At 40.8% G+C, this 27,097-nt stretch overlaps 1 protein-coding gene across 2 annotated transcripts in view; it reads left to right on the forward strand.

Moving 5' to 3' along the window:
* rell1 (RELT like 1) overlaps positions 1-24,555 on the forward strand; it is a 32,036-nt gene extending 7,481 nt beyond the window's left edge. Inside the window, exons 2-8 of one of the 2 annotated variants that reach the window (XM_084712579.1) lie at positions 3,260-3,477; positions 8,797-8,868; positions 13,986-14,040; positions 17,524-17,772; positions 21,914-22,046; positions 24,239-24,282; positions 24,371-24,555. In XM_084712579.1, the coding sequence (XP_084568705.1) occupies positions 3,260-3,477; positions 8,797-8,868; positions 13,986-14,040; positions 17,524-17,772; positions 21,914-22,046; positions 24,239-24,274 (763 nt within the window). In that variant the 3' untranslated portion in view covers positions 24,275-24,282; positions 24,371-24,555. Of the gene's footprint in view, positions 1-3,259; positions 3,478-8,796; positions 8,869-13,985; positions 14,041-17,523; positions 17,781-21,913; positions 22,047-24,238; positions 24,283-24,370 lie in introns of those variants that run through there. The other variant, XR_014769105.1, reaches the window with a different exon arrangement.
* Positions 24,556-27,097: the final 2,542 nt, after the last annotated feature.

Here is a 27,097-nt window from a genome sequence, read left to right on the forward strand (position 1 = left end):
TGCAACATTTTTTCAAGCAAAAATGTCAAACATTTGCTAGTTACAGCTACTGGACCTGTGAACTGTACGTGTCTCAGAGAGCTGTATTTTTTGGCTGTCCCTCTGAGGACTTTCATCATGGCACCAGCTGCGGTTGCTAGGAGATTTTATGACTCAACTCTAAATCCTCCTCAAGGACTCTATTCAACCCATTTGCCAGCCTCCAGTCTCTGTTTTTCAATGCTTTTAATACAATTGGCCCATGATTACTTGTGAGTCTTTTGGAGAGGTGTCAGACTGTGCTTCGACAGCCTACTAGTGTGGTGGATATAAGCACGCAGACACACAACAGTCGGTCACAGGATGGTCAGTGAGCGGACAATGGTCTTTATCAGTGTGTTCAGTCTGATGCACCAGGGAACTGGGACAATGGGAGAGCTCAAATGCCTGTGTGCATCAGGAGGCAAAGGGTTAGGTATGCAGATACATGTCTATACACACACTGAGCTGTGGTTCATGTAAAGCTGCCATGAACATGTGATTTGTGATATGATTGAGATTCTGTTCAAACTGTGATCTACACTGTGTGTGTGTGTGTGTGTGTGTGTGTGTGTCTCACTCTCTCTCTCTCTCTCTCTCTCTCTCTCTCTCTCTCTCTCTCTCTCTCTCTCTCTCTCTCTCTCTCTCTCTCTCTCTCACACACACACACACACACAAACACACACTGATGTGAACAGGAAACAGACAAAAGACCTCTTGTGTGTCATGCTGGAATGCCTCACGTGGTGCGCCAACAGCAGGAGCCAGGGGAGCTTTCGCCTATAGCTGACCACAGGTCACGGTCTACCCTTTGACTTTCTGACCTGATCACTTTGAAGACATTAGGTCCAAAATGTAATAAGAGCGTTCAGTCTTGTGAAATACAAATACTGCAGAATTATGGGCTGAAATCACAGGTATTTTGGTAATCGATTAATCGTTTCATTGGCCAAACATTTGTTGGTTACAGCTTCTCCAAAGGGAGGGTTTTCTGTGTTTCTTTTTCATATATAATAGCAAACTGATTATCTTTGGTTTTTAGACAGTCGGTTAGACAAAACAACGAATATGAGGATGTTAGTTGGTCTCCAGAAAGCTGATTGGCATTTTCACTGGAGATGCACCAGTTGTAATTCTCTGATTCCACTTTCCAATTTTTTAAAAGTCAGACCTGCCGGTTCCAAATTTGCCCAATTTGCTTTCTTCCTAAGAGCTGTAATTGACGGCATGTACAAACACTGACTCTCTTTAAATGGAACATTAAATTGTATGTTCATAATAAAACATTAAATATGTTCTTAATTTTCTCCAAAAGTGTTCCAGGTAATTTGTTCTCTCTTCCTCTCTTCTCTCTGCCTGTCAACCTTTTTCTTTTTTCTGACCTTTCTTCTCCCGTCCTCTCTTGTCCTCTCTCACATTTTATTGCCCTCTCTTCATGCTCTCTCCTGTGTTTCTCCCTCTCTTCTTTGCCATACTCTTCTCTTTATCCTGTTGTTGGCAGCGGGCTCATGCAGGGCTGCAGCGACGCTCCATCTCGAGATCCAGCATCTTGCCTCTTTTTTTCCATGTGATGTGCAGTTCTCAGCAAAAATAGACAGTGAAAGTGATATGTTGATGGTCATATCGATATCACACCAGCAACATGACACCTTTCATTACATTTTCATCATCTATATCTGTAGAATATGTGACAGGGAGGAAGAAAAACGGCAGCATTTTTCCTCTTTTACTTTCTCTGTTTCTCTGAGGGTCACCGACTGCTCTCTGGTTTCAACTATTCTCATCACAACTCAGTGTAGTAGCTCTGCCGTAGTAATGCTGTCTGTGTGAACACCACAGAGCATGCATGTTAATTTGACCAGCACAGAACTGGACATATCTGACACTGATCGGCCAGTGAGTGGTCATGGCAGATAGAAAACCAGTTGATTCTGGTCATCGGCCAATCAGTTGGTGCATCTTTGATTTTTACTGTCTTCACATATCAGACTAAACAATAAATCAGTGAGGAGAATACATTTTATTGTCAGCCCTAAAACTCAGGAGCTGCTTCGATCACCTTTCACCTTCCCAGGGAATCTTGTAGCGTGCTGATTGGTCTAAAGTCCGGTGGGCAGGTGGGAGAGGGAAACGCTGCTAGAACTAGAGTGATAAGGTTTATGGTCTCTTCTCTCTTCTCTTTTTACTGCAATCACTTGCAGTAAAAGACCACATATCACCAACCCTGTGTTGAAGCAGGCTTAAATGCACTGCTCCTGTCCCTTTTTTCCCCAAAATTGAATGTTAATTTTTAGATCAGGAGTCCAAGTGTTTCACTAAGTGGCCTAATGCAAAAATTATAACGTGAGAGAAAACACTGATTGCCCTCCTTGACTACTGCCAGCAGTTTACAGGACATAGGGCTGGGCGGTATGACAAAATTTTCATATCCCTTTTTTTTTTTTAATCATATCAGAATAAGCTGATTTATATTCACTCGACTGGAGAACTACACTATTTTTTTTCGGACAGTGTTTCACATTATAGATTAATAAATTCTGCTAAATTTTAACAGCTTTCTGAGTGTTTTCTTAGTGTTAGACTAGTCTAAATTAAATTTTGCGTTTAATCGACAGGGAATTTTGTCGCCAGAAACATCCCTAGAGCACACGCTCAAGCAAGCACGCCTGTGGTGTTGGTGTGCAGCAGGGAAATGGGTCCCTGCTGAAACACTTTCCCGCCGTGCACGTTCCGGACATTGTTTGGGCTATTCACCGGTATTGCAGTATATGTAAAAATTAATATCATAATGAAAATAAAGACCGGTTTTTGGTACGAACCGGTATACTGAACAGGCCTAACAGGACACTTGTAAAACTGCCTTTGCACAGCCTTCCCTTAGATTTGGAGTTTTTGATTTGTCTTGCACTTTCACTTTCTGTGCCTCCTCCAAATGAGTCCTCAAAGCTGTGAAAGCAGGGACAGCTTGTGCCTGATTGAACAGTTAGAGGGCAGAGACGACAACAGACTCGATTGATCCAGGACGGGAACATGAAAGCTCTGTCCTGTTGCAGCTGATAGCATTTAAATCCCCTCAGCTGCTCCGCCCGGGTCTCGAGTGTGCTCACACACTCACTGTGGGTATCAGGTTGCCATCTAGGGCGTTGTAATGACAATCCGTTGGTTTGATTTGCTGTGTCCTGTTGCAACAATATTTAAAATAATTACTTTTTTTTTTTTTCCCTCTCCACCCTCCAGCGAATCAGACCACAGGTACTGGAAAAGCTGAAGTTGGACCAGGTTTGAACAAAGCAGACTACACCGCCTTCGTCCTAGTGCCTGTTTTCTTCCTCCTGGGCCTTCTGGGAGTGGTGATCTGCCACGTGTTGAAGAGGAAGGGCTATCGCTGCACCACTGATCCCCAGGATGGTGAGGAGGAGGAGTGTGAGGAAGAAGAAAAGGATCTTGAGCGGTTTGGAGGTGAGGAAATCTGAATAAATGAGGGATGGATGAACTTGATGAGCTATGTGTCATTGTGTCATTGCAGACCCATTGTCTGGCACAGAGTGTCTGATATCAGCTTTATGTTTTTATTGCATCTACATACTATGTACAGTATATACAGAATACACACCCGAGATCATTACTCAACCAGACCTATTATTGATTCAAGATAGAGAAGAGATTAGCTAGGATAAGTGAGGGAAGTGGAAATCATTTGACAGAAAAGAACAGACAAATTGCTGGTACGCAGAAGATACAATATCTGGTCAATATATAGATGCATGTTTATGATTTCTCTTTTGCAAAATTGCATGGCCACTGTCACATTGAAGCATTATATCTTATCATGTCTTTTTTTCTTCAAAGCCAAGGCTTGCCCAAGCGATCGCCAGTCTCTCTTAAAAGATTATAACTTTTCAGTTAATAGCAGATCATGACCATATTGCGTCAGGCTGTTAATTCAGCGTGTTCTTATGCCTTTACATGTTGCAGGTTTATTTTAAGCAAAGATTTCAATCCCAGTGGTATCACCATATCAGCAAAGCAGCTCCTTTGTCAGAAAATACAAAAGAACAGTTGGTGTATTTGTTAACAGTGCAGCCAGACAAACTATGATAAAGTGGTTAATCAATCATCTGGTTCCAGGCAGCGCACAACATGTGTCATTCTCCACACAACAGCAGGACAAGTTGGTTACCTTGATGAAGAGCTTGAGGTGTACTGTGTAAACTTCACAATATTTAAAGATCGTCTTCACTCAAAAATGTGTTTTTCTTATGTTTACGTCCCCTAAAATATCTGACCTCGACTATACTGACTTGTATCTCTGCAAAGTTTGAAGGGGGGATGTCTGTGCACTTAAAATATAAGATTCAAATATACTCAGCAAACAAACCTGAAATCTCCAGTGCAGAGCACAGAGAGGGACAGTTAGCATTAGCTGTGTCAGCCACTGCCAGTTATGAGCTACCAAGCTAACAAACAACATAAAGAAATAAAAGATGCCAACTACACTCACCGTTCTGATACGTCTGTATTAAGTCAGCAGTTTTGGTCACAGCAGACTCCTCATCTGAGTCTGGGTCTGACTGAGGCTCAAACATGTAATGCTAAATCTCTCTGATGTTTCCTTTAATGCAATTGCTAGCCATCTTGATAAAATTATTAGCTGTCAGAAAATGCAGATTTTTTTCTTTGTTTATGAATGTTCATGGTGAACAGCGACAAATGGGTACTCTGCATTTCCTTTGGCTGCCTCTCGATGAAAGCGTCCAATATTTCTTGAGATGAGTGCTTTAAATATGAAAAGATTTCGATATCAAGAGGTAATGACAGAATGTAGATAAATCAGAGGTCCAGTGCAGAAAAAATGCATGAAATTTGGGATCTGTATGAATGAAAATCTTAAAATTCTTGTCTTTTCCACCTTGTCTACCTCTTTGCTTCTCATCAGTGAGCAGCAAGTGAATTGAAAAATTCCAATAAAGTTAAACATTAATGATGTTCAGTGTCAGGCCAAGTTCTCTCTGCAGTTAGTCATGTGACTGTGATGCTGTTTCATTTTCTGTCAACGGAAAAAATAAAAGCAGAAGAAGTGATTTCTGTTAAGGTTGTTTTCCAAATTAGTCAGTGGTCAGAGGTCTGCTTGAGTTTTTTTCCATTTTCCTGCCATGCAGTGGTGAGATTCAAGGTCAGCTGTCATGCAGTAAAATCACTAGATTGTCCCACCTGCCCTCTAATACTTACAGGCCTGTATTACATTCCTGAATCTAATGAGTTTGGTATCTGTCCGGTACTGTAGGTGTGGACAGATGTTGATAAGAAAAGACTGTTGGGATGTGAATGCTCCTTTCTTTGCCCCAAACCAGTAGCATGTTTCTCAGTATTTCTTAAATTAAAGCAGACTAAAAATCTACATACATTATGTCAAAGCTTATTATTTTATTTAAGAAGTGGTGTTCAATGTCATTAATCTCCTTTGAAATCACCAACCTCTTAACCATGTATATAAGTCAATCACATGGTGATATTGAAAATGATCTTATCACTGAGTGTGTTTATGCCTGATATTAACATGGCTTATGTGATCCGATCTCCAAGTGGACAGCTCTAAGCGTGGGTGTGAATGCCGTCAGGACGCATTGCGGACACTCTGAGATCCGACCGCATTTGGACGTGGTCTGGGCCCCATGTGACCACATTGTTTTAGCGGTGTGTCCGCAATGTGTCCGGGGCAACCTACTCAACTGACGTCCTGTTAGTCCACACAAAGCAGCTGCCTGATTTCCATTTGAAACACAATATCTCCAGACGCCCTTTAACAATCGCGCAATTTTTAGAGATGTCGAGTGAGGAGAAACTTCATAGACTCTGTGAAACACTGTATGTGACAGATTCTTAAATATTTAGGCCTTCTTATAAATTCAGCAACAGCATTATGTTCATTCATTCATTAAATGTGACTGATAACTTAAGTCTTTGTTGCTAAAAAATAAAACCTTTTTTATTGAGGGCAAGTAAAAATGGACTTCTGTTTCTGACCCACTTGCCCAACCAGGTCCAACAGTGCAAGTAAATAAAAAAAAAAGAAGTTACCATTAAACTAAGGATGCACAATTAATCTCAATATTGTTGAAATGGTACTGTAGTGCACAGATGCTCTGACGTAAAAATCTTGTTCTCCAGATGAATAAAAACATGTTTGTTTGGTACAGACCCCAACGGATATAATATAACCACACTTTTAATTGTTCTTTTTCTTAAGTGAAAATGAGAATTATAATGCAAAATGACCATTCCCACTCGTTGCATCACTTATTGCAATTGCAATTTCAGTCTTCCTTGAAAAATAGCCCAGTGTTGTGATTTGTTGAATTTGGACAAACATTATGAGCTTCTTACTTCTTACAACAACGGTGATTACAAATGGTCACTTTAGATGCGATGTGATGCCAGGTGTGAACATATGTCGATAGAAGATGCTTGTTATTACCAGGTATAAACAGGCTGATTGTCTGGTTAAGTCTCTGCATTATCTCAGCCATATTTCTCCCTTGTGTCTGTCTTTGTAAGGCGTGGAGGCCTATAGAAACTGGGAAGACATTTAGCATTCACATCGCTCATGTTGTGACTCAACTAAGGGTGTGTTTAGTGAAGTGGAACAAAAAAATTCTCTGCACAGGGCCAGTGTTAATTTCCCCGAGCTGGTATCGATAACTGCAGATAGTGCTTAATTGCTTTGAGCCAGGTGCATGCGTGACCATGAGTTTTCTGGCCTCTCGGAAGAACTTTACTCACATAGTTTTCCTTCTGCTGCATTTGTCATGTCACTTTTTGCTTTTCCCTTACTTGGCACGACTCCACAGACAATGTAAAGTGGTGTGGTTAGTTCTTTTCTCTCTCCTCTCCTTCTAGTAGTTCCCCCATGCAAGTGTGAATTCTCTGCCTTCACTGGGTTGCCCTGGGCTATGTCACAGGCATGGGAAACTTATGGAAAGAATGAACTGTTTATGGCTTGCTGCGAAAATTGGCAAGAGTCCACGCTGTCTGCCTTTCCAACTTATCTGTTATCATACAGGGCACGTCCTGATGGTTTTCCTCACAGAGTATCACATCTCCACTATGTCCCATGTAGCCCTGAACCCCTCCATTGAATCCTGTTAATGTTTACCCCGTGTGTTAAGTTGAGTAGGTATTGGAAAAGGATTGGTGCAAAGCTTGTTTCTCTTGTGGAGTACATGTGAGCTCCCTGCCAGCAGCACAATCGTCATAAATGCATTAGGGTTTTTCCCTGCTTCTGTCTGTCCTTCGCTGTGTCTTTCCTCACTGTGCGTCTTTCCTCATTGTGCCCAACCCTTTCTCTCTCATACGTCATAACAAAGGGGTAGAAAAAAACATTGTGTGTTCTGTGGCTTCACTCATTCACTCACTCATTCACTCATTCCAGTCTTCTCTTGTTTCACAGTGATCAGGTTTCCTCTTTTATTTCTCTCTCTGTCTTGCTTTTGTCTCTTTCACCGGCGTTTTGAAGCTGTGAGCAGCTTTTCACACGGTGCAGATAGCTGTAAGGAATCAGTCAGGGCATGCCAGGAGATTCCCATAACTACTGATGCTGAAAGGCTATAAGGTTTATCAGAAAGGAGGAAAAACTCAAGAAACAATCAACAGGAAGCTGTAGGAAGTGCCTCAAAGGGGTGTGTGTGGTTTCTATTTAGTCCACAGTCTTGAAGCACATTTATACAGTATGGATCTGTGCACATACTGATCATATCGCTCATTGATACAATACTTAAATTCAGAAAAATGTCCCAGTTTTCTATGTGACTACTACAACTAAAATGTGCATCATAGACAATGTCTACAGCTTGGTATTTTTTCATTTAAGCTTTCCAGTGGCTAGTCTTATGTCTCTCTAGGCTAGCTATGGGGATGCCAGATCCACAAAAAGAAAAACCTCTGAGGAAAGTAGAGAATTTAAGACTGCAGACTCCTGGCTCATGGCACTGACCAATCAAAATATTGCTAGAAGTTAAAATAAAAAGAGGCAGCAGTGTTGTATAACTCAGTCATGGGAGCAGAATATTTGTTTTACAGTTGACGCTTTGCTAAAGCTAGCTTAAATCTCAGCAAACATCGGTGGGATGGTGAAATATGTCAGGTATATCTGCACAAGAGATGACAGAAACACACTCATTAACATGGGAAAAGGAAGCGCAGGGACTCGGACCAGCTGGACCACATCTCCCGAAGAAGAGAGCTGGGATAAGAACTAAGCTAACCCAGCTTAGAACAGCTTAGTCAGAGTCACGTTCGTTGTTGTTGCCCCACTTTGATTCTGCACCAGACCACGTCCTCCTCCTCAAACCCTCCCGCATTATAAATGTAAATGCACTGCTAACAAGTTTGGCTGGAGGTAAAGTGAAAAGGCTGCTGTGGCTCAGATGGGATGGCTGCAGTCTGAACAGTGTGTATGTTTCCATTATAACTCATTGTTTGCATTCCTGCTTCGGTTAAACAGTGAAATCTGCGGGACTAATGTCAGCGAGTTGCAATATTAACAAGTGCTCTTAAATGATGATTTATGGGTGTTGGGACCTAAAGAAGCTTTTAGGCTACATAGTTTCCTTTAGCTGTTTTACTGTCTGTATTTGCAGGCGCTCTGTTTTATGTCAAGCTGGTGACTTTCTTTAACATGTATCATTTTCTGCGCCAGCGCTGCTTAAGGGTATTATCATCCTGAATACTTATTACACACCTAGTAATGCAAGTATTTCTGTTTGTCTTCTTATCTTCCAGACCTGAATGACACCCTCAGTGAAAACAATGACACAGTCGGACAGATTGTCCACTACATCATGAAGAATGAAGGTATGCGTCCAGTGTATTAAATGACATAAATTAAACTCGAGCTAAATTACTTTTCCACCTTTTATGAAGCTAACTGTTGATTACACATTGCACATGTTCTGTTTCCGCTTCTGTCATTTAAGGAAGAGCTATTTTCACGTCTGTGCAGAGGCTGCGGACACATTTCAACACTTCTTACTGACTCCCGTTTCACACTGAAGCTTTCTGAATGTTTGAGCCTCAGTCTTGTTCGGCATTTAGCAGCCCTCCCTTTATGAACTCATTAATACTCACACTCCATTGTTGTTTTGGCAGGTACATTATCACACACTATCCGGGAAGGAAGTGTGTGTCAGTCTCTGTGTTGTTGTAGTCGTGTGTGTGTGTGTGTGTGTGTGTGTGTGTGTGTGTGACTGAGGAATGGGGATCTTCAAGGAAGTTCAGTACCAGGACAAACTGGCCACTGCAGAGGAATTCAAAGTAGAATTAGTGATGACGCTGGTTTACACAACTCGGGCAGTTGCATCACAGTTTCCCATGAAAGTCAGTGGAGTGTTTTAGCTCTTATTAGATGAGCTTATTCCTCACACAGACAGCATCCTCATGATACCAAGTAATTGCCTTTCTTTGTTCAACTGAGTTTATAAATGGCAGCAGGAGAGATAAGGATCGATACTAGTATTGTGTCAAATACAATCAAGTTGAGTAGTATGAATACACATGCTTTAGTTTCCTGACAGTGTAGATTACAGTATTTCCCTCGGTGCTGATAAAACTCCCACGGCACAGGAGTTTTATTGAAATCAGGCCAACAACTGTTAATCGTATTAGTATATATGTGACTTTTAAAGCATCAATGGTAGAATGGATGCTTGGATATTTTAGTGAATTAGAAGAACTGCTGTTTGTTGGAAGAGTTACTGAATTACATTTTGCTTGGCGCTGCTTGGTGGGTTCTGTGTTCCTTTTAGATTATTTCAGGCTGTTAATAGTTTTATTTGGGAGATGTCCAAAACAATTATAATTTTTTTTCTCATGATGCAGCAGGCCAGTTAAGCAGTTTATTGACTCACATCCTCCGTATTTGAGATTAAGTGTTTAATAAACTAGAGGAAAGAATTGTGTGATGCAAAAGAGGTATTTGGGTGTGTTGTGTTGGGAGAGCTTGGAGTGACTGGTTTATTTTTTGCCACTATTCATAGAGCAAAAAAAAAAAACGAGGCAGAAGAGTAAGAAGAGGGGACAAGGATATGAAGGAAAGAGAAAGAAAAGGGAGATGATTATACTGTAGAAGATTATACTGTAAGTTTTACTGTACGCCACGCCAGCTGTTTAGGATACGATGTTCAGTGAAACACCCTGAAAACGTGGCTCTACAGCTCATTCATTTTAAGAGTTAATAAGCCAGAGCCAAAGCCAGAACCTAAGGTTTCCACCCACAGTTAAGACTCACCACATGTAGTTAAAACAAAACCTGCACATATCTCTGCAGTAATATTTATAACTACACACACTAATGTTTGCATGTTTCCTGAAGGTGCTGTTTCCTCTGAAAAACAAGTTAGACGTCTCAGGCAGTTGAGGAAACTTGTGGCTCACACTGCAGTATGTTACCTTCCTTTTTGTTTTTGGTTCCTCTGTAAGGGTCATGTTAACAGTTTGAATAGGCATATGCGTCTTATCCATTGTCACTTTTGGCCGTGCTGAGTCAAACCGCGCCTCGCTGATTTGATGAACCTTCACTGGAGTGGGGGTCAAGGTGAAGGCGACCCACCTCGAAGCGGGCTGTGATGACATCTCCCTGACAGCGGCCAACGCATGACAACCCCACTTCTTCCCCGCGGACAAGCGAGTATTGTGAGACTTGAACTCGTGTGTGGAGGGGAGCAGAGAGAAAGAGGTTTCCAGAAGTGTCTTTGACTGTGTCTTCAGTCCTCAGTTTCATCTCTGTGGTTTGAAATTTAGTTTCCCCCCTGCGTCGCTGTTTATACTCACGCATTTGTTTACTGCTCCATACTCGAGTCAAACCAAGTCAAGCCAAGCCAGCACATGTCTGTAGGAAAGGGGTATCGATAAACCCAGTCTTCAGTAGCCCCGACATATCAGTGGCTTGCCAGCAAAGCATCACGTCTGCTGTTCTCATTGAATGTTGAACTAAAGAAAGAAAGAGAAAGGAGAAGGAAGGAAGTAATCAGGAAAATTGTGAACTGTGCCGCTCAGTATAAGGATAAAAACAACAACAAAAAACCCAAACAAAAAATCTTATTCCTGCAGTTTTATTGTCTTGTTATTTATTCAGTTTACTTGAAAAGTCACACATTGCAATATAGCAAAGTGCAATATCCAAATTGCAGAAGCTGCCTTTTTTTAAAGGAAAAATGTTTGACAAAACAGTATTAAAATGAAGTACTGTCATGCTGCAGATTCCCTGGCCTCCAGATGTTAGAAAGCATGCTGTCATGTCACATCGTCTTGATTTTAATAGTTTTTTCAGTGAAATTCAAAACTGTGGTGCAAAAACGATCATTCCCACAGATTGTGAATTATATTGCAATTGTAATAGATAAACAGATGCAGCTTATCAGTGAGTACTGGTCCCCAAGGCAGCCCAAACCCTTCATCATATGTCATCCAGATGTCAAACATATGACAGAGGAAGGCAGCATTGTGCTGTCTTGGTGTCTGTCCATCATTGTTCATTTTTCTTTCCACACTCAGAGGGGGGAACTTTGAGCTGACTCATCATCACAGCTCTGGTTGTAACAGTGTTTGTAGAGTTGAACTGTGACTCATCCTCACATTGTTAGTCTGGTGACATGGCGTTGTTCAGCATTTCTACTAGAAAAATTGATTATATAAGTCAGTAAATGTATTACATAAGACTGAAAATGTGTATTTCACTGCTGCCTTCAAGATAGCAGTGTTTTATCATTTCAACATTCAACCTAGGAAAGTTGAAAGCTTCATTACTGGCTAAAAAGCTACTTCCAGGTATTTTTCATGGAAATAATCATCTGGAACAAAGGAAGTGATCTGTGTATTTCACATTTCCACAGGCAGCAGCAGTTTTCAATATAAATAAGCATCAGAGCTGAGTTGTCACCACCAGTAGTAGTCTTTATGACTGAGCAAAGACTGCCATCTACAGAATAAAAGCGTACTTGTTCTCAGTGGATGTCCGTGTTGCATCACAACACAAAAATCTTCAAAATAAAATCCACTCTGAGGATAGCTTATGTTTGCAAGAATATTATATACTTCACTCGTCTGCTCCTGCGTCATCCTACTCCCACAAAAAATACTCCTTCCTCCCAATCCTGGAAGAAAGACTCCCATCCCACCCTGTTCCTGTCAATCCACAGTCCACACACGTCATGCACAGGAAAGAATAAAAAAAGACGTCAGAACAACCATTTTATATATATGTGTTTGACTCACAGCAGTTTGAAATGGTGTCATGTGATTTGTGATGTCATTTTGTTGTGAGTTTTTTAAAGCAAAGTAATCAAACATGGTTTCAGTGATAATTTGAGATCTGAAAAAGTAATTCTGATCATTAGGAACTTTATCACGGTTTATCGTAAAAGCAATAATAGTTTCTTTCCTAATCATATCTGTGCCCCACTTATTTGAAGCTAGTGAGAAAGCAATAAATGCAAAAAATAAACTGTTTGCAGAAAATGACATTACTGTAGTCATAGTTCAGGGTCTTTAAAAGACTCAAAACTTTTTTCTTTCTTTGGACGATACTCTTAAATTTATTCATCCAGTGCTACAGTTCTCAAAGTGGAGCCTTGTACAACTAAAATGACCAAAAAGGTTGCTGGTTCATAATACTTACAGACTAAAAATAACAAACAGTCATCGTGGATGTTCTTGTGAAAAATCCCTGCGGTGTTGCAATGGTATGAGGATGATACGGGGTGATAAAGAGGACAGTGGTTTGAGTCAGACGTCCGTGCAGGTTTAGATAAAACAGCAAATGAAACTCCTACGTCCACCTAAATGAGTCATTTCTGTGTCTCAGTACAACTACCTTCCTTTCCTAGAAGGTATGCACAAATTCCTCATCTGTGTACACAGTGTGCTCATTTCATGTGGAAGTGTCAGTGAATGCATCACGGTCAGGCCTGAGGGAAATCTGTCTCTGGGAACAAATTATGTAAACAGGGTTCCTACGCAGTATGGGAAAGTATTGAATGTGATTTTGACCATTGTCTCTATTCTGTTTCCTAAAATATAAACTGGTCGTACAAGCAGAGTGTTTTTCACGGTGTTGGAGCAGACAGCCAGTGCAGCCAAAGTGTTTACTTTTTGTGAGAAACCGCAGGTCAGAGCATCTTAACTGAACCAAATTTGGACCTCTGCAGCCAAATTAGTTTACAGAAAATGCTGCAGTATCTTTGAATTGCATACATACTTTGAACATAGTATCATGCATAACCAGATATTGAGCTTGCATGAACATTTATCAGTTATGCAGGGATTAGAGATCAACTAATGATTATTTTCATGGTTGATTAATCAGTATCAGTAATATTTTCTTAAGTAATTGATTGGTACTTGTTTGCCTATAAAATGTCAGAAAATTGTGAAAAATGTTGATCAGTGTTTCATGAAGCTTAACCCAAAGATATTCAAATTGTTGTTACGGAGGAGTAAAATAAACAGAAAATATCAGAAGATTTTTACTTTTTTGCTGGAAAAATTACTCAGTCTGATTAATTGATGATCAAAACAGTTGGCGAGTAATTTAATAATCTATGAATAATTGATTATTCGATCAATGCAGCTCTGCTAGGAACCATGTGTCAATCTATGCCTGAGCCGTTGATTCTACTTTGTCCAGGAGCAGAAGTTTGTTTGCTCCAACAAAAGTTTTTCACTCACTTGGCATCTTCCCCTGAGGTTGTTGTGTACAGTAATTATGTGTTCGGTGGGTGCATGTGATGTGCCGGTTAATTGTGTTAAGGAGTTAATCTGTTGTAGCCATCTTTCAATAAGCGCTGTGCTTTTGAAGTCACTGGAGCGTTCTCCTCGCTAATTCCCAACACAACTCTTATCTCTCCCTCCCTCCGCCCCTCTCTTCTGTCCGTATCAGTGTGTGACTTTCTCTCTTTTCTCTTTTCTCTCTTCAGCAAACTCAGATGCCCTGAAAGCCATGGTTCATGAGAACAGCATCGACTCTGACGGGTGAGTGTCCTCTCGTATTGTTGTTGTCCTGGCTGTGAGGTATTAACTGTCTCAGACACCAGATGGCAGCATAAGCCTCCTGTAAAGCCTGTTGGTGTCACCGCTGACTGAAAGGAAAGTAGCCGGGGCAGGAAACGAACACACAAGGCAATCAGGCCACATTTCTCTTCTGATACTTTTCCAGATTGGCAACGTTTGATTGAGGGCGAGCAGCTGGGGACTTTTCCTGAAATGCCACTGTGCCCCATATCACTGTATTGTGGGATTATTAAAGCATACTGGCATGTTTCCTTAGTGGATTCTTGCCAGAATATCCTGAGTGTGACTTCACTTAAAAAGGAAATAGGGAAAAGAAACTGTAGTTTTCTATATATTTGGGATGTTACAAACACAACAGCCTGCATTAGTGCTGAAAGAGTCAAACAAAAATGTACGCTGGTTCAAGATTTTGATGCTTTCATCTGTTTGATATCACTGTAAATGAACAATCTTTGTGTTTTTATCAGGCAAAACAAGCAATCACTCTTTTTATAGACCAAAAGATTAATTTATGAAGTGAAAAAATGGTCAGAAAATTAATTTATAATGGAAATAATTAAACGTTCAACTTGGCACAACAGGGCTGTTACATTTTTCCTTATCACACTTGTCACACCGCAACTAACTAACCTCTGCCGTGCCATACAACATGCAGTTTCTTTATTTCCACGCCCCTTGAGCCTTACCCTCAAAATCATGCATAACTGACAAGTGCATAATTCAAATATTTTTATGTCTGTTTAAAACATTAAAAAGGCATCTAGAGGAGTCTGGAGTGTTTCAGCCAACTTGAAATAACTTGGAGTTAAGTTAGCTTAATTAGCTAGCTAGCTGCAGCTGACTTGTCATTTCAGACACCTGTGATGAGTCACAATAATTTGCAGAAATGAGATGCTGCTTTAGTCTTCATCTTTGTGAAATCAAGGAGCCATTTTTAAAAAAAATACCTGTGAATGTCAAGGGGTGGTGGAGGCACGGGTGTAGCAACAGCTGCTATGCTAATGGTCCATAGCCAACTTTCAATTGCTCTGGCCTGCATCTGATGGCCAGGATCCTTTACTAGCATAAAATCTCTCAGCCTGGAAATGGATCTCAGTGGATTATTCACATTTTGACATTCATATCTGGAATCAAAGGCCGCCTCCTGCTTGTCACTTTGAACTGACCCTGCGTCACAGGAAGAGAAACTGGTGGTACAAGCTGAGATTAGACGTCTTCACGTTGCTCTGCCGCTGAGATAAGGGGAAAGGGAGTTAGAGAGGCTGATAGACAGATCGGAGGAGGAGATGTCCGTGACAGAGGAGGAGTGCGAGTAAATCGAGTTAGTGCGTATGTTTTCCCCTCTCTCTGTCCCCCCTGTCATCTTTCTCCTCCCGCTCCATATTGTTCTGGGAGCGAGAGAGAGAGATAAAGAGAGGAGAGATGCTGTGTGTCCTGGAAAAATCAGCCAAAATCTGCAATCGCACACACATTTCCCCCCTGCGTCACTTTCATGCGTCTCGCTTCTTCAGTTCTCGCTTCAAATATCTTTTTCCACATATTTCCAGCCCTTGTTTCCCGTCACTTTTTTGTTCATTTTGTTGAAATTGCTCTCTGTGGAACTCCCTCTTTCTCTTGCTGTTACTCTTCATATCTTTCTCTCTCCCAGCCAGGTTGGGCAGTCTGCCAGTGGATCACTTAGAGATGGAGGAATAGGGGGGGACGAGGGGTATCGGTGGGGGTAATTTATGGGACACTTAAGGGGGAGGGAGGGAGACAGACGGGCAGAAAGTGAGAGAGGGAGGAAAAAGAAGAGAAGGATGGAGAGTGACTGTAGTGTGGCCAGGGCTCGCTATCTGCCTCTCCAGATTTGGTACTTAACTTCCCCTCGCCTCAGAGCTGCTCTCCCCATCACTGCTCCACCTCTCCACCTTCCGTCAGTCTCCTTTCCATGAGATGCTTTCCTTACATCAGCTGATCTCCCGTTTGCCGTGTCTCTTTTCCCTTCCTGTGGCTCAAACTCATGTTTCATACCTCTGTTCATCGGGGATCCCTGTGCTGTTCATGAGAATTATGCATCTCAAATGCATGTACTCACGTATTGTTTACTTATACCACATTCGTTCAGGGTTAGCTGTATACAGCTGAAGTTGTATGATATAATAAAACATAAATAAAACCTTGCCCTCGGTCAGCCTTTCTTCTCCCCTCTTGTCTCTGCCTATCTTGTCTCACATATTCTTGTTCCTTCTAATCATGTCCTCTCCTCTGTTTCTCCCTCTCTTCTTTTCCTGACTCTTCTCTTTATTTGCTCCTGGAGTTTATCACTCCTCTTAATGTGGACAACATGCTAACATGTACGTGCATGGCTGCGATCAGCGCCGTTGAATAGGGCCGTGACCCTACTGTCATAGGTGTACTGCAGCCGGATCGCAATGACGCGGTACCACGTTTTTCTCCAAGTGAAGTCAAAGAATATTTGCAGTTTGCATAATCCATTTTTTAAGTGCTTGAAGATCTAACCATCACTAAGGCGTATGTCATACATAGATATTTAATTCATGAGAAAAATGTGATGCAGACTCACAGTCACATTAGAGAGAGAGAGAGAGAGCTCATGTGGACTAACTGCCACGTAATACTCTTAGAAAACTATTCACAAAAGTCAGCAGTCTTGTCTGATCAAGCTGAAAACCTGTCAAGTCTGGTCACCTACCGATTGATTGTGTTTCTCTGTCTGTTTGTTATCCAATCAGTACTTCTGTTGGCTAATATGCAAAGTTCAGATACTGGAATCATGATCAGGAAGGAAAAAAATGGTTTGGGAAGATCTCGTTTTGCAGCACTTTACTCTTTACCCTAAAATATGACACACTTTTGTGTACTGTTGGTTTGGACAGTGCTCCATATAGGGGAAATTTTCCAGGGGACCAAAAACCTTTAGAGAAACTCAGGAACTTGACAGATAAAAGAGAAGATAAAAGGCTCATTATGCCGTCTGTCCCTCGACAAACACACAGCCTTTTATACTGTATATCATATGTTTATGTTAGTGAGAGGAAACACTGTTTGTTCCACCTTTGTGCATAAACAATGTGAAGAGCTGCTCTCCAGGGTCAGAAACATGCACACACTGAAAAAAACATGAGATAGAGCAAGGAGACACTTAGTCCCCTTTAACACACATCTAAGATTCCTGTTTTTCTCATATATGTCTCTTCTGATCAGGTGTCCAACACCTCACCTGGTTTCTTCCATTTTATTATCGAATACAATCATCATTCAGAGTTTGTCAATAACTGTTTTTGCCTTGTTGAAGTGTGAGGCATTAATGTGTCATTTCTGCTTGAATAAAAAGAAGCTGCAGAAATCAATGAGCCTCAATTCTCTCTGTAAAATGAAAATGTTTTGCACTGAATGTAGGTCAGGCCTCACTTCTCAATGTCTTGTTTCTCCCGTCTCCAGTCCCCCGCTCACCCCCACCTCTCCTGGCACCCCGACCCCTCCGATGACTCCCGTATCGCCGGGCGCGCCCCCGGGAGCCGCCAAGCACACCTGCAACCACCTGCACACCATCGGGGGCCTGGGAGGCAACAAGAACATCTGCACCCGCTGCAGCCAGAAGAAATGGCCGCTGATGAGGAGGCCGTCTGCGCGTAAGACGGAGCAGCGGCGCAGCCACCACGGAGAGGTCACGGTCCTGGCTGTGGGCAGGTGGGCAGGTGTGTGTGTGAGTGTGTGTCTGAGGCAGGAATGAAAAGGAGAGCTTATTACTGCCTTACGAAGGTTCTCCTCCTTTCAGTATTTCTGGAAGTTGCTTCTATACCAGAAGTAAATAGTTTGCCCCAGAGGCATATTAGATATTAGAGCACAAACAACATAACCAGCCAAACATTAACTCTAAATATTTGTTACTGAAAAATCCACATTTAATTACACTGGCTGAGACTGCTGTGCACTTTGACACCAAACTAGTGACCTGGAAAACACACAGGTGGACGGTTGAGTGTGAAGCCTGGGAAAATAGATGCTGCAGGATTCAGACTGTGTTGAGGTTTTGTGCAAAGCGTCAGTGGTTAACCTCTGTTGTGTGGCAACGATGCCTGTTAAAAAGCTCACTAAACAGGAGGTTCCCACAAAACTGAGGCAGGGAAAACTGTGATGTCTTAACAGCTTGCTACCAGAGTTTACTTGTATTGAGGATACTGCAGAGCGTGCATGATGTCAACCTACATGTGTTTGTTTTTAATATTTAGTACTGTTTGCACTGCAGCAGCTCACAGCAAATATATACACACAGTAACTAGGAGAATATACTTCACTAAAATTAGATAGCTAGAGCAGCAATTTTTTAACTGCTTTCTCACTAGATTATCGTCTCACCCTCCCCTTCCAAGTGTGTTGGAGAACCTGCGCTGGCAGTGAAATTTGCACAAAAGTCAAAAGGCAGCATTTAGCGCCAGCGTTTGGTTTATCCATTGTTGGCTACTGTAGAAAACTGGTGGAGCAACATGGCAGCCTCCATGGAAGAGAACAGCATCCTCTGTAGAAATAAACAGCTCATTCTGAGGTAACAAAAACCACAACAGTTCTTACTTTCCGGTGATTAGATACAAATGATATTTATATTATTTCTCCCATATTCTGCCAGTAAATCACTGGACCCTTAATAAACTATTGAGTTAAAATCATTTGGGATAATGCAGCATCATAGTTTGATGTCATCTTCTCACACATTATCAGCAGGTTGAAGAACTAGTTTGACAAATTTGAGAGCTTTGCAACTGTTGCTACTGAATTTTAGACAACTTTCGAGTGCCCTGCAGATGGCTTTACATTCAAGTGCAACATGACTTCACCTAAGTTTCAACCAACTAAAGCTGAAATGAAATGTTTGACTGTATAAAGCCAGAGTTAGACAACAGCTCTCTTTCACTGCACCAAACATAATTCCACAAGTTCTCTCTGTCCTCATCCTGCTACTTGATTTTGATGTCCAAAAATCAATGTCTGATATTAAATGTGCATGATTCTTATTGGACGGCTTCTTATCTGTAAGCTCTTACAATACAATACAAACAACTTTATTAATTCCACTAGAGACAATTTGTTTGGAGCAGTTTGTTGTACACAGTATTATACAAACAAACAAACAAATAAATGATGCAAGGAAGCTAAATGTGGAGCAAAATCTATAAATAGTATTGATAAATAAACATAATAAACACAATAGATGGACAGAGTTTCTGCAGGTCGTGACAGAATTTGACAGATTGTAAAAACAGATTATTGATCATGAAGTGAACATTACTTTTATAACGTGGCATTAACTTGCCTCTGATCGTGCATTTTAGTAGTCAGATTTAGAATGGCGGTTTGTTTTACAACCGTGTAAAACATAACAACACCCTGATCATGGCACAAAATCAGCACAATGGTAATCTATTGATTGGCATTCACTAACTATTTAGCCCGTGGACAAAAAAGTTAACTTTCCACCGTGACCCTGATGGCAACAGGAAATTCGCTTCCAAGAACATGTCCAGAAGAGGCCAAAATACTGGCTGCTTTCTGGAGGATTTCTTAGTTACAAAAGGAATTCCGATCTCTTTTTCACTCTGGTGATCTTAGAACAGATTTCAACAATACTGTTCAGGCTGTTTCTATCTTTTAGTGTGAGGCTGTGAAACTAGCAGATGAGAGGAAAACTCTGGAGGCTCTCAATAAAAGATTGATAAAAAAAATGACAGAAGATGATGCGACTGACAGAATAAGAATTTAGTTTGTTGGCTCTGTCGTCCCTGCGTCACAGTAGCCTCAGTGTTCACATCAAACTTGAGGTGATTATGAGAAAAGTACCCAAACATTTATGTGATGTTATCGTTTCCACACTCTCATTATCATCTGCATCTCTTACATTTAAAATCAATAATTAGTTCTTTGGTTTTAGAGACATTCAAATCCAGGAAATTGTGATCACATAAAGAAATAAAATCAGGGCATTCCTGTGGTTTGATTCTGAACGTTGGACAAGGTACAGTAACATGGTGTTGTCAGAAAATTTGACCAAATAACTTCTCTCCTGAGAGCTTCTGCATCCATCAGTGATCATATTTAAGAGCAAGGGCAAAAGGACGCACCCTGGTGGCGAGCCTGTGGACGTAGCTACAGAGAAACTACTATTTTCAAAAACCCTGTTGATCTCTGTGAGCTGATGAAGCAAATTGAAGATATCACACCGCGCTGATACAGAAAAAGTCACTGAAAATTGTCTGGTTTGGCTGCTAGACATATTTCAGGTAGTACAATAAAAGCTGAGTTACACCGAGCACTTAGATAATTTTTAATAGCTTTGGTACTTTTGATACTGATCAGATCAGATGTTCTAATTCTATTGCTTTTAAATACATGGTATTGAAAAGCTATTGATATTTACCTCAGTGTGAAGGCAATCTGAATCCAACACAGGAATGGCGGACTCCGCCACTAACAAAGACTGTATGTACTGTCTACTGATAAATACTTAACTTAAATACATTGAATGGCTGTTGCTGAAAATGGTCAATAAAAGGTATCAAAATGAGGTTTGAGAAGAATGTCAAATAAATGTTGATTGCACAGTGTAATGACTGTAAAATAATGACTCCATCCATGTTTAGATTGTTTCTCTACCAGCCTCACTTTCATCTGGGAAAATTATGTCTCCATTACAGACTAAATTAATGAACAAATTCACGCTTGTTCGCGCTTTCCTCTAACATTGTTCCCCCCTCCCCCGCGACACCTGCTGTAGTTACTTGTTACGTTGCACAAACTGTGTTATTACTATACATTGCACATCCTTACATAGCCTATGTCAATATAACACTGTGGCAGTTTCAGTGCTTCTTTCCTCTCTCTTATTTCCAAAGTGGTGTTGACCATTTCTCCACGGAGCAGCCTGGTTGTCTTTGAGACAGCGGCTCAAGTGATTATACCACTTGGAAACGCTTTTTTTGTGACGTGACACTGCAAGCTCCCAGAAGATTTGTGCAAATTATCTTTCTATTAAAGGGGCAGACCTGGACGCTTTAACAAAAGGTTTAAGCCAAAAAAAAAAAAAACAACACCTTTCTAAATGAACCCTGGCAGTGTACTGTCATTGTAAAACTGTCCAAGATGTTTAAAGTAAAGACAACATTTCTCAGTCCACTAGTGAACCCAGGGGAAGTGTGCAGCCTCGTCCCTGTCACGCAGCATCCTTAATGTCCTGTTGCGAGCTGATTGGGATGCAGAGAGGTTGCTTTTCATTTGCACACCCAGATGAATGGCCGCGTACGCAGGAGGGTCAGCATGACCTGGATACGAATATTCATTTGCTGATTTAATTAAAGCTTTGGAGTGTGTCAGTGTGTGTGTGTGCATTGGTGCCTTTGAGTGGGCGGGTGGATGAGAGGGGTGTAAAGTTTAGGTGAGTGTGAGTCTCAGTGAGGAAGAAGCAGCTGCAGCTGAGGCACAAATGAGAACAATGGATACCCACTGATTCATGGGGTTTGTGCTCAAGGGCCATTTTCTGTGGTTTATTTGTATTACTTATGATGTAAATATATTATCTACGAAAAATCAACAGCAAACATGTTCAGCTAAGTTCTGTTTTATTTTGACCTAGAAAAATAATCCAGGGTGGGATCATTTTAAAAAACCCTTCTTGTAAGGCTGTGAGTATTTTTCATTTTGGCCAGTGGTGTTAACATAAGAGCAGCGGTTTGTTTTAATGAGCCGACTCTGCAGCATGCAGGCTCCTCATTTCACTGCAAAAGCATTCAAAACCTTCAGTATATTATTTATTAATGTATTTTTTATTTATTTTATTCAGGTTCCGGGTGACAAAGTGTGAAAAAACAGGCAGGGAGAGGCGGTCGCTGCTAATAACCGACTCGAACGGGAGCGTCCCCACGTCTCCGACGGAGGCGGAGCCCAAGAGCCGGACGACGTCTGAGTCCCAACAGGTCTGTATCTGGGAAACGTCTTCTCCTGTGTCCCTTTTTCCCTTTGTCTCCTCTTGGGCTGTTGCCTGCTGACTCTCTGTGTAGAAATAACTGTTGCTTGTGTATGCAAAATGATCCTGGTCTGTGCATAAACTTTATGGCTCTGATAATAAATACCACATTTAGCACAGTTTTTGTATATATTAACTGTGATAAAGACTGTTTTCATTATGTTATTTTCCTGCTTAAGCTTTTCAGTCATTTTTTTGGTCCACAAAATGTCAAAAAAAATAGTTGAAATTGCCTGAAACAATGTTCTGAAGCTCAGATGATGTCTTTAAATACCTTATTTTTGTCACAAACTATCACTGTTCCCACTGTATATGACATTTTGGTGACAGAGTACATTCTCACTTCTGTCTAGAAAGCAGAGGTCAAGTTTCTTTGTGTACAGTTTCTTAATATCAAATAGAGGGGCAGTTTAGAATATAAAATATAAAAGAATATATATTATTGTGAAAATTTGAGTCAACAGTCTACAACTATTATAAACAGAGAAACTCTTTTTAATTAAGAGATATGAAGACCAAACAAAAACACTGCTGCATATATGTACATTATTAGCTAAATAAGTGTTTGAAAAATGATGATAAAGGTAAGACAAATCCAGCTGCAATAATTCTGAGCCTCTAGCTCTGCTGGTTTGTGTTTACATCACAGGAGCTCGGGTTTGTGAAATGACAATGCTCCAGGTGATCATGAACAGCTCCTACCTTTTTCTCCTCAGTGTTTAATTTAATGTTTACAAGACTGCGCAGAGGAGCTCTGTCATTCTGTTGATGCTGCCGTGAACAGCACAGAAAAATGTCCTCGTTGTTGATTTCCACTCAGATTCTCTTGTGACGAAAAAAACAAAACAAAACAAGAAAACAGATAAGTCTCCCTTCCTGTGGGACTGAGCTCTTATTCAGCTTCAGTGTTAGTCATCGTTTAATGTCCATGCATACAGCAAACCTAATTTTCTATGACGTGGTGTTTTTTTTGTTCACCCCAGGCTTCGTAGCACTATATTTTCTAATTTCTAATACGTAGGGATGTACCAGCCATATTTGACTGCTCAGTATCTAGTAGGCCTGATATTGACCTGTTTATAATGTGTAGGCAGTGGTAGGGCTTTTATTGTGAAACATAAATGGCAGTGACATAAGATGCTGGATTAAGTGATTTTTATAAAACCATGTTTGGATATTTTTTTTAAACCTTTTTGGGGGAGATCATTCTGAAGCATCAGTATTTATTTATCACATGTTTAAAGGGCAAGTCCATTATTTTTTCTTTCTTTCGGGTTTTTATATCATTCTGTAGCTTCCCGGTGATGTTCCTTATGTATTCAAATTTTGGTTGAAGGAAGTATGTCTACTTTCCCAAGACATACAGTACAATCCAGTAAAATCTTTGTTGTCTGTCAGGGTGGAAATTAGACTTCAGCTCACCAAACACAAGAAACAACAAGAGCAGCCAGTAAAACAAACACAAGGGGGAGGTCACATTACATATTAAACATTAAACATTAAACATTAAAAGCTATTCATGTCATGTCTGTGTTAAGATTAATAACGCTTTCTAAAATTATTTTCCCACGTGACCTGATGTGCAAATATACCATCAATATAAAAGTCATTATATGACTTTATACCAGGATTAGGCCACATGGAAAACACTGGAAAGCATGATTTTTAAATATAGGAGCCTGTGGTGAAAAAGTTTGCCATCCAAAAAGGCTACAGTTTGTTTTTTATATATCCTAAAAATCCCGAGCAGATCCTGAAATTTGTCCTCGGAAATATGAGAGATTAGAGTCTGTTTAGATCCACGAGCCTTGACTGAACAAATGTCACAACCAAATTTGTTTTAGGGTGGAGAAGAATTACACTCATGTTTCACAGATGATACAAGCGCAGAGAATCCATTTACGGCTCCAGAACACGTTTGACATCCGTGTTTGTTTCATTTCATTCTGCTATTTCACATATTGACTTTTAGCTCTCTCGTATTGACTGTGTGAGAAAGAAAAACGTCTTCTGCCCAAGAGAATAAACAAACCCTGCAGCGTCTGAAGAGTGATGGCAGACCGCTCCTAATCTGAAGATCATTCAGTGTGTCGATTAATGATCATTTTCTGTATTAAACCAAGATTATTTCCTTCCTACCAGGAGCAGACAGACGACTTGGACAAAGAGAAACGATAGAAATCCAGGTAACGTGTCACATTTTCATCAGATACATGTGTTTGTTTGTTTTTTTCTTTTCTGTGCCTCACCAGCGTTTGTTCCGTCACTCTACAGATGTCCAAAGAGAGGAGAAAAACAACATCTGGACACTTTTAAAAACCCAAACAAGAACATTAAAACATCAGCAGTGGAGGAGCAAAGCATCCCGGGAGTCGTCCCTCCACAGGGAGCTGCTGATGATGAGGACGGTGGTGGCGAGAGTGACGCACACAGTCACACAAGCCAGTTATTTTTTACAAGCAGAAGGGGGTAAGGTGTGTCTATTAATGATGCATTCCAGCTCCCCCTCAAATAGATTTATAACAGTGCCTTGCTCAAGGACGGTTAAGCAGCAGGGAAGCTGTTTAACGTCTCAGAAGCCTGACCCGTGGATGTGGTCCATGATGTATGTACATATGTTTTTCTATGCGTGAGTTTTTGCATGTCATCAGTCAGTTAATTGATAAAACGGCACCCCAGAAACAGGTACATCAAGTCCGAGATTAAACTGCAGGTTGTAATTCCCAAACAGGAAGTAGGAACAACCTGATAGGAGACCACAGAACCAGGAAGTAGTCGGGTGCGTTGGATGTGATAAGAGTAAAACAGCAGTAATCATATCCTGAACATGATGTCAGTGTGTGCCTCGTAGTTGGGATGATTGAGCGTCATTGTCAGGTCAGTGTGTCTGCTTTTCCTGCCTTAGTGTTGATCCTCCCAGTCTGCCCTATAATGAAGAAGAGCATTCAGTATTCTGGGTGAAACACAGGCTGCTCAGTCAGTGACAGTGACAGTGTTATTTTGACATTAACAGCGATCAGGTCAGTCTGCTTCAACTCTTCACTGCCAAGATTTTCATTTTGTCATTTCCTTTGTGTTAAGACGGGCATTACTAAACCTTTAAACCTGCATTACTTGTTTTTCTTTGTCTCTCTTGTGGCTGTAAACACACTTTTAGTCATGTTTCCATCCAAATGTATGGAGTAAATCGACAGGAGGAGTTGGTTCATCGAGATCAGCAGTAGGTGGTATGGTTGGGCGATGTGTTAAAATCAAGTAAGGTTTAACATTAACCGACCAACGCTACACTATGTCTGTTTGCTACGTCCAAATAAATGAATAAAATACTTACAAAAGAAAGAAAGGACATATTTTTACGCTTATTTTCCATAATAAACAGAAAAAAATCTCGTTTTTACTGCACTAAGACGAGCTTTATTGCCTTGTTAACTCTGTAAAACAAACATGTCATTCATACTGGACAGAAACAGAATAAAACTAACCAAAACAGTCTTGGTTCATGTTTTCACCGTTCTCACAATCACCAGTCACGGTTAAGTCCGAATAAATCCTTGATTTGCGCCGTTAGATGTGAAAATATTGTGGCTCTACAGACTCTCACTTTTTGGCTCTCAGTCGTTCTTCAAAAATCGTCTCCTTCCAAATAAGATCGATGATCGGTGATGGACTCAGTCGATCACCAGTAGCCGATATATTCATCCGGTCACCAAACCCAGGGAGGTGGCACCAGTCCTCCAGTCAGAAAAGGGTGCAGCAAGATGAGGGAATTAAAAGAGCCCCAGTCAAAGTTCAAACAATTCAGAAAACATTATGGAAATCTGACGTCTGGATGTATCATAGAGCCGTGGGGCGATGAGGAGACTGCAGCAGTGGAAACAGCTGATCAGTCAGTGAGCTAAATGTTTACTTCGTCAGAACAACTTCGGAAAAAAGTATTTCCATCTCCCAGTACAGGTGCAGTAGCGATTCTGGAGAAAGATAATTGATTGTTGAGTCTCATTCCCAGGTCGTCAAATTACCAACGCTTTGGGGATGAGACTCATCAATCGGCTCTCTTTCTTGCCTGTGATTTTCCAGAGACTCAAGACACAGGCTGGATTTTCTGGAGCCTAAAAACAGACCCAAGAGCAGCAGCAGAAGTCTAGTTTTCTCTCAGACCACTTGAATCACATCATGTTTAAACTTTTGCCCAGTGAGGCCAAAAATAAACTGCCTACCCCAGCTTTAAGTGCATCAACTCTTTTGTAGTGTATAAGCTTTTGGGCAAAATTAAGGAAGTTTTTTCGAATTTTGCCGTTTCCATCGACATTTTCTAACGCGATACTTACACGTGCATAAAAAATATGTCCCAGGAAACTCAGTTATTGATGTATTATGAGCTTATAGTCTTTTGGGCGAACATGTTTGTAAACACTCACATACACATCCAACAGATATCAGCTGTCATGTGGAGTCGAGTTTCTGTTGATGTTTTTTTTTTTTTTTTTTTTTTTTTTTTAGCTCTGATTTTGTCTCCATCAAGCTAAAGCCAGTTGTCCTGGAGACCACAAACTTAAAAACAGGAAGCCTTCGTCATAAAGTGGAATTATTGAGTTTAAAAGACATGGTTGTTTATCTGGCAGAGAATGCCTTATGTTGCATCATGGGAAATGTAGGATCGAGCGTTTTTGGAGCTTGACCAATTCTAGAGATTAAAAGTCAGTATAACTCTGCCTTTTATGCTTTGTGGAAGCCGGTAACAGCCGTGCTTGCAGTTATTTTTAAATGCCATTATCTCAAGATCGCAAGTGAATTATTTTGTTATTTTGAGATAACAAGATAGCCAACCTTTTATCGGCAGAAAACAAAAGTCGTTTCCTGTTAGTACGTGTAATGTTTATCAGATCAGGAGTTTCCGTGCCAGTGTAGCAGTTATGTACTCTTTCTTGCGTTGCACTGCTCAGCTTTGAATCCTCACTGAAGGTCGTGACAATAATTTTCAAGGTTGAAATAGTGCCATTA

The sequence above is a fragment of the Lutjanus erythropterus genome, chromosome 23, assembly GCF_056507025.1.
Source record: "Lutjanus erythropterus isolate fLutEry1 chromosome 23, fLutEry1.hap2, whole genome shotgun sequence".
In the NCBI taxonomy this organism is placed as follows: domain Eukaryota; kingdom Metazoa; phylum Chordata; class Actinopteri; order Lutjaniformes; family Lutjanidae; genus Lutjanus; species Lutjanus erythropterus.